Source organism: Oncorhynchus nerka, linkage group LG2, assembly GCF_034236695.1.
Source record: "Oncorhynchus nerka isolate Pitt River linkage group LG2, Oner_Uvic_2.0, whole genome shotgun sequence".
NCBI classification, from domain to species: Eukaryota; Metazoa; Chordata; class Actinopteri; order Salmoniformes; family Salmonidae; genus Oncorhynchus; species Oncorhynchus nerka.
In genome coordinates, this window is record NC_088397.1 from 17,082,281 (window position 1) to 17,090,896 (window position 8,616).

Consider the following 8,616-nt stretch of genomic DNA (forward strand, 5'->3'; position numbering starts at 1 on the left):
ATGTAGCATTGGAACAGTTACTGATGTAGCATTGGAACAGTTACTGATGTAGCATTGGAACAGTTACTGATGTAGCATTGGAACAGTTACTGACGCAGCATTGGAACAGTTACTGACGTAGCCTTTTACATTGGAACAGATACTAATGTAGCATTGGAACAGTTACTGATGTAGCATTGGAACAGTTACTGACGTAGCATTGGAACAGTTATTGATGTAGCATTTTACATTGGAACAGTTACTGATGTAGCATTGGAACAGTTACTGATGTAGCCTTTTACATTGGAACAGTTACTAATGTAGCATTGGAACAGTTACTGATGTAGCATTGGAACAGTTACTGATGTAGCATTGGAACAGTTACTGATGTAGCATTGGAACAGTTACTGACGTAGCATTGGAACAGTTACTGATGTAGCATTGGAACAGTTACTGATGTAGCATTGGAACAGTTACTGACGCAGCATTGGAACAGTTACTGACGTAGCCTTTTACATTGGAACAGTTACTAATGTAGCATTGGAACAGTTACTGATGTAGCATTGGAACAGTTACTGACGTAGCATTGGAACAGTTACTGATGTAGCCTTTTACATTGGAACAGTTACTGATGTAGCATTGGAACAGTTACTGATGTAGCCTTTTACATTGGAACAGTTACTGGTGTAGCCTTTTACATTGGAACAGTTACTGATGTAGCATTGGAACAGTTACTGATGTAGCCTTTTACATTGGAACAGTTACTGATGTAGCATTGGAACAGTTACTGATGTAGCATTGGAACAGTTACTGACGTAGCATTGGAACAGTTACTGATATTTTACATTGGAACAGTTACTGATGTAGCATTGGAACAGTTACTGATGTAGCATTGGTACAGTTACTGATGCAGCATTGGTACAGTTACTGATGCAGCATTGGTACAGTTACTGATGTAGCATTGGTACAGTTACTGATGTAGCATTGGAACAGTTACTGATGTAGCATTGGAACAGTTACTGATGTAGCATTGGAACAGTTACTGATGTAGCATTGGAATAGTTACTGATGTAGCATTGGAACATTTACTGATGTAGCATTGGAACAGTTACTGATGTAGCATTGGAATAGTTACTGATGTAGCATTGGAACAGTTACTGATGTAGCATTGGAACAGTTACTGATGTAGCATTGGAACAGTTACTGATGTAGCATTGGAATAGTTACTGATGTAGCATTGGAACAGTTACTGATGTAGCATTGGAACAGTTACTGATGTAGCATTGGAACAGTTACTGACGTAGCATTGGAACAGTTACTGATGTAGCATTGGAACAGTTACTGATGTAGCATTGGAACAGTTACTGACGCAGCATTGGAACAGTTACTGACGTAGCCTTTTACATTGGAACAGATACTAATGTAGCATTGGAACAGTTACTGATGTAGCATTGGAACAGTTACTGACGTAGCATTGGAACAGTTATTGATGTAGCATTTTACATTGGAACAGTTACTGATGTAGCATTGGAACAGTTACTGATGTAGCCTTTTACATTGGAACAGTTACTAATGTAGCATTGGAACAGTTACTGATGTAGCATTGGAACAGTTACTGATGTAGCATTGGAACAGTTACTGATGTAGCATTGGAACAGTTACTGATGTAGCATTGGAACAGTTACTGATGTAGCATTGGAACAGTTACTGATGCAGCATTGGAACAGTTACTGACGTTTTTACATTGGAACAGATACTAATGTAGCATTGGAACAGTTACTGATGTAGCATTGGAACAGTTACTGATTTGGAACAGTTATTGATGTAGCATTTTACATTGGAACAGTTACTGATGTAGCATTGGAACAGTTACTGATGTAGCCTTTTACATTGGAACAGTTACTAATGTAGCATTGGAACAGTTACTGATGTAGCATTGGAACAGTTACTGATGTAGCATTGGAACAGTTACTGATGTAGCATTGGAACAGTTACTGACGTAGCATTGGAACAGTTACTGATGTAGCATTGGAACAGTTACTGATGTAGCATTGGAACAGTTACTGACGCAGCATTGGAACAGTTACTGACGTAGCCTTTTACATTGGAACAGTTACTAATGTAGCATTGGAACAGTTACTGATGTAGCATTGGAACAGTTACTGACGTAGCATTGGAACAGTTACTGATGTAGCCTTTTACATTGGAACAGTTACTGATGTAGCATTGGAACAGTTACTGATGTAGCCTTTTACATTGGAACAGTTACTGATGTAGCATTGGAACAGTTACTGATGTAGCATTGGAACAGTTACTGATGTAGCCTTTTACATTGGAACAGTTACTGATGTAGCCTTTTACATTGGAACAGTTACTGATGTAGCATTGGAACAGTTACTGATGTAGCCTTTTACATTGGAACAGTTACTGGTGTAGCCTTTTACATTGGAACAGTTACTGATGTAGCATTGGAACAGTTACTGATGTAGCCTTTTACATTGGAACAGTTACTGATGTAGCATTGGAACAGTTACTGATGTAGCATTGGAACAGTTACTGACGTAGCATTGGAACAGTTACTGATATTTTACATTGGAACAGTTACTGATGTAGCATTGGAACAGTTACTGATGTAGCATTGGTACAGTTACTGATGCAGCATTGGTACAGTTACTGATGCAGCATTGGTACAGTTACTGATGTAGCATTGGTACAGTTACTGATGTAGCATTGGAACAGTTACTGATGTAGCATTGGAACAGTTACTGATGTAGCATTGGAACAGTTACTGATGTAGCATTGGAATAGTTACTGATGTAGCATTGGAACATTTACTGATGTAGCATTGGAACAGTTACTGATGTAGCATTGGAATAGTTACTGATGTAGCATTGGAACAGTTACTGATGTAGCATTGGAACAGTTACTGATGTAGCATTGGAACAGTTACTGATGTAGCATTGGAATAGTTACTGATGTAGCATTGGAACAGTTACTGATGTAGCATTGGAACAGTTACTGATGTAGCATTGGAATAGTTACTGATGTAGCATTGGAACAGTTACTGATGTAGCATTGGAACAGTTACTGATGTAGCCTTTTACATTGGAACAGTTACTGGTGTAGCCTTTTACATTGGAACAGTTACTGATGTAGCATTGGAATAGTTATTGATGTTGCCTTTTACATTGAAACAGTTACTGATGTAGCATTGGAACAGTTACTGATGTAGCCTTTTACATTGGAACAGTTACTGGTGTAGCCTTTTACATTGGAACAGTTACTGATGTAGCATTGGAACAGTTACTGATGTAGCCTTTTACATTGGAACAGTTACTGATGTAGCATTGGAACTGTTACTGATGTTGCATTGGAACAGTTACTGACGTAGCATTGGAACAGTTACTGATGTAGCATTGGAACAGTTACTGATGTAGCATTGGAACAGTTACTGATGTAGCATTGGAACAGTTACTATAGGCTATAGGGACTATGGGCTAAGGGCTATAGGGACTGGGGGCTATAGGGACTATGGGCTAAGGGCTATAGGGAGTGGGGGCTATAGAGACTGGGGGCTATAGGAACTGGGGGCTATATGGACTGGGGGCTATAGCGACTGGGGGCTATAGGGACTGGGGGCTATAGGGGCTACAGGCTATAGGGACTGGGGGATATAGGGACCGGGGCTATATGGGCTAAGGGGCTATGAGGTATAGGGACTGGGGGCTATAGGGGCTATGGGATATAGGGACTGGGGGCTATAGGGGCTATGGGGTATAGGGACTGGGGGCTATAGGGACTGGGGGCTATAGGGGCTATGGGGTATAGGGAATGGGGGCTATAGGGACTGGGGGCTATGGGGTATAGGGACTGGGGGCTATATGGACTGGGGGCTATAGGGACTGGGGGCTATATGGACTGGGGGCTATAGGGACTGGGGCTATAGGGACTGGGGGCTATATGGGTTATGGGCTATATGGACTTGGGGCTATAGGGCCTACAGGCTATAGAGACTGTGGGCTATAGGGGTTATGGGCTATAGGGACTGGGGGCTATAGGGGCTACAGGCTTTAGAGACTGGGGGCTATAAGGGTTATGGGCTATAGGGACTGGGGGCTATAGGGGTTATGGGCTATAGGGACTGGGGGCTATATGGGTTGTGGGCTATAGGGACTGGGGGCTATAGGGACTATGGGCTATAGGGACTGGGGGCTATAGGGACTGAGGGCTATAGGGGTTATGGGCTATAGGGCCTGGGGGCTACAGGGACTGGGGACTATAGGGACTAGGGGCTACAGGGACTGGGGACTATAGGGACTGGGGGCTATAGGGACTATGGCCTATAGGGACTGGGGGCTATAGGGGTTATGGGCTATAGGGACTGGGGGCTATAGGGACTGGGGGCTATAGGGACTGTGGGCTATAGGGACTGGGGGCTACAGGGACTGGGGACTATAGGGACTAGGGGCTACAGGGACTGGCGACTATAGAGACTGGGGGCTACAGGGACTGGGAACTATAGGGACTAGGGGCTACAGGGACTGGGGACTATAGGGACTGGGGCTATAGGGACTGGGGGCTACAGGAACTGGGGACTATAGGGAGTAGGGGCTACAGGGACTGGGGACTATAGGGACTAGGGGCTACAGGCTAGGGACTACACAGTATATCGGGGTAGGAGGAGAAGTGGAGAGAGATGGATGGTGATATAAAAGTCATATTCACATGGGGGAATAGAAAGGGGCAGGGTGTTACTTGTTGATATAAACCAGACGGATGTAGACTATATTAGGGAGGTGGGTATCATGTGACTTGAGGGTTAGAAGGTACAGTAAGTACAGGGGTAAGGTATTAGGGTGGAGCTTGATAGACAGTTATAGATGATGTAGGAATAGGGAGGCAGGATATATGTACGATTTGGTTGAGAACCACTGGATTGTTTGTGTGTATGTGTGTGTGTGGGGGGAGTTAGGAGGGAGCGGGGACATAGAGATAAGGAGCTGCGGCAGGGGGTTACAGCTAGGGAGGAGGGGGCACAGGGGGAGGAGGGGGTACAGCTATGGGGGAGGTGGGTACAAGGGGAGGAGGGGAGGGTGGTGCAGCTAGGGGAGGGGGTACAGGGCGAGGAGGGGGTGCACGGGTGGAGGGGATACAGGGCGAGGAGGGGGTGCACGGGGGGGAGGGGGTACAGGACGAGGAGGGGGGGTGCACTGGGGGAGGGGGTACAGGGCGAGGAGGGGGTGCACGGGGGAGGGGGGTACAGGGCGAGGAGGGGGTGCACTGGGGGAGGGGGTACAGGGCGAGGAGGGGGTGCACGGGGGAGGGGGTACAGGGCGAGGAGGGGGGGTGCACGGGGGGCTGCAGAAAGCAGTACTCTACAGTCAGGCAGGAGACTAAGCTTTACCCCGAGAGCTTCATCCCCAATCTCTCCATTCCTCTATTCCTCCATTCCTCTATTCCTCCATTCCTCTATTCCTCCATTCCTCCATTCCTCCATTCCTCTATTCCTCCATTCCTCTATTCCTCCATTCCTCTATTCCTCCATTCCTCTATTCCTCCTTTCCTCCATTCCTCCATTCTTCCAATCCTCTATTCCTCCAACTCTCCTACCCATCACCAGGGCTTACTGAACAAAACAAGCTAATGCAGGGGAGGTGCTCAGGGCTCATACAGGGAGGCAAGCCTGGCCTGCTGGAGAGGAGAGCCACTCACACTAATGCTTTGTCCCAAATGGCACCCTATTCCCTACATAGTGTACTACTTAGCCTAAACCAACATCGATGTACGGCTCTTATTATGAGGTCATTCCATTTCAAGGTCTGAAGAAAAATATGGTTCCGAAAAGAAATTGGGACAAAGCAGTTCAGGATGAGTAATGTTGACAGTTACATCGTAAAAGCTCATTGTGAACAGAAATGAAGGCAACTGAAATAAATAGAAAGTTCATCAAAAAATATGGGATGCAGGACTGGATAACGAGCTACGACATAAAAAAAAAAAACGACTCTGCCCCCAAAAGCTCTCCTAACCCTACTGGCGCACATACAATACAGCAGATACGCTAACGACTGGGGAAGACAGAGCAGAAAAGACTGCTGGTTCAGCTCATGCGTAAAACTGCTTGTGTTACCAAAACATAACTAGCCCTGCGGTTCACCAGCCACCATTGAACGCCGCCTTTTACCCACTGAAACACTGGTGGGAACAAGATGAGAGACAGAAGACAACACTTATGAAAAAGATCCCGTCACTAGTCATCAGAAGATCACCTCAGGTTCCCCCCCACACACACACACACACACACACACACGCACGCACGCACGCACACACACACGCACGCACGCACACACGCACGCACGCACGCACACACACACGCACGCACGCACACACGCACACACGCACGCACACACACACGCACACAAACACGCATGCACACACACAAACACACGTGCGTACGCACACAAACACACACACACACACACTTGCACACACACACTTGCACACATACACACTCGCACACACGCACAAACATATGGACACCTATGAACACACACATTCTATCGTGTGTAAGACTGTGTTTGACTGTGTTTGGACGTACGGGACTTGTACCATATGATTGATTATCCTCTATGAGAGAGAGAGAGAGAGAGAGAGAGAGAGAGAGAGAGAGAGAGAGAGAGAGTGGTGCAGTGTTTCTGACACTCAGAGACATTGTTTCACCACAGTCCAATTCAAACTAATAAGACTGAAACCAGCAACACACCGCACCTCTAAAGATTTGGCATCAGTCAGGGAAATATGTTCATCCTTTGTTGCCAAACATTTGCCTGCAAGATACGAACCACTACGGAACTGGAAAAACCAGCGAACCATAAAGAACAAATACCGACCCGAAAAGCAACGAATGGTAAAATGACATGACTGGTAAAACACCAACGGTTGAGCGATTTTTATTGTAGCGAACGCAAACCTTGAATGCAAATGCCAACCTTGTTCTGCTCTGTTCTGCAGTCGTACAAGGTGACACTATGAATCGGGACACTCAGGTATGGTAGCAAAGTAACATCTGAAACAGGCACCCCATTTCTCCAGATCCAAGGGTGAGTTGCCCCCAAGCACTAATCTAGGATCAGTTCCTCTCTATCTCCATCCTAATCTTCACCATTGGTGGTGAAGAGCAACACTGACTTTGAATCAGAGCTAAGGGGCAACATCCACTAGCTGTTCCTCAACCTGTAGTGTAGTCCACACACCAGCAGCCGTGCTGTGTGAAATTGTGCTAAACTAATCTGTAGTGCTGGCGCACCAGCTGGTTATCTAGCTGACACAGATATTACTCAATGTTCAAGCCAGTGTCGCGCCATGACCATTATACTGGTGCACAAACACGGACAAGAAAGTATGACACCTTTTAGACTCCTACTCTTCTCATCTCACCAGGTATCTCTCTGGTAAGCAGGTTCTGATCTCAATGAAAAGCAATAAATGAAGAACCAGACGAAGTAAAGTGTAAATAATAAAATAAAAAATGTGGTTCCATGATTCCATTGTACTTGTTCCGTCTCCTCCCCCTTTCCAACCCCCTCCCCGACCCCCTCCCAGTCCCCCTCTCCAACCCCTCCCCAACCCCTCCCAGTCCCCCTCTCCGACCCCCTCCCAGTCCCCCTCTCCAACCCCTCCCAGTCCCCCACTCCGACCCCCTCCCAGTCCCCCTCATTGTGCGGGCTTACCTTGTCTTTCTTGGCCCCCCGTAGGGGGAAGAAGCAGGAAAAGAGGAACTTGCCCCAGCTGATGACAGCGGCCAGGCACCAGTTGAGACGAGCCATGCTGCCTCGCGTCCCGTCAGGCCCTCTGTCTCTCTCTACACTCCAGGATCAGATCCTCACTGAGCGCTCTCTCGTGGAAGACAGGAGAGGAGGAGGAGAGGGGAAGAAAGAGAGGAGACCTTTCTCCTAGTCCACCCAGAAGCAGTGCATCCCAAACCCCAGAAAGAGAGGTGGTCCTTCGAGTCGACCCGGAGAGCTGTCTGTCTGTCTGTCTGTCTGTCTGTCTGTCTGTCTGTCTGTCTGTCTGTCTGTCTGTCTGTCTGTCTGTCTGTCTGTCTGTCTGTCTGTCTGTCTGTCTGTCTGTCTCCAATTCGTTAACTTAATGATGGCTTACAACAGTGTCCCATGCAGAGGAGACCCTTCTATTCCACTAGGAATCAAAGTATCACACGCCACCAACAGTCCATCTGTCTGTCCACCTGTCTGTCTGTGTGTCGGTCTCTCTGCCTGTCTATCTCTCCAGAGCCTGGTCTAGACACTCAGTCGTCACAGCGGTGAGATGAGCACAGCCGGCTGCATGATGAGATGAGCGAGAGAGGGTCCGGTCGGTGCAGAACGAGGACAGCGTCGTCACACACACGCTCACTTGCTTGCACCCATAGATCGAGATAACGCACACACTCACACACACACACACACACAGGAAGCACACGCACAGAAGAGCCCTTCTCTTCACACGGAACCCCTCTGGTTCAAGATCCCCGATGCTAACCACTCACACACTCCTCTCACATACACACTCCGCTGTGAGGATGCTGCAGCACTTACTCAGCCAGCCCGGAGAGGGAGGAGGGGGAGCGAGGGAGGGAGA

The 8,616-nt window shown here is 47.2% G+C and overlaps 1 protein-coding gene across 12 annotated transcripts in view; it reads right to left on the reverse strand.

Moving 5' to 3' along the window:
- Positions 1-7,988, reverse strand: part of LOC115127784 (tensin-1-like) — a 233,616-nt gene extending 225,628 nt beyond the window's left edge. For 3 of the 12 annotated variants that reach the window (XM_065023805.1, XM_065023804.1, XM_065023800.1), the window contains exon 1: positions 7,710-7,983. In XM_065023805.1, coding sequence (XP_064879877.1) covers positions 7,710-7,805 — 96 coding nt within the window. In that variant the 5' untranslated portion in view covers positions 7,806-7,983. Of the gene's footprint in view, positions 1-7,709 lie in introns of all 12 variants that reach the window. The other 9 variants (XM_065023840.1, XM_065023798.1, XM_065023814.1 and 6 more) reach the window with 5 other exon arrangements.
- Positions 7,989-8,616: the final 628 nt, after the last annotated feature.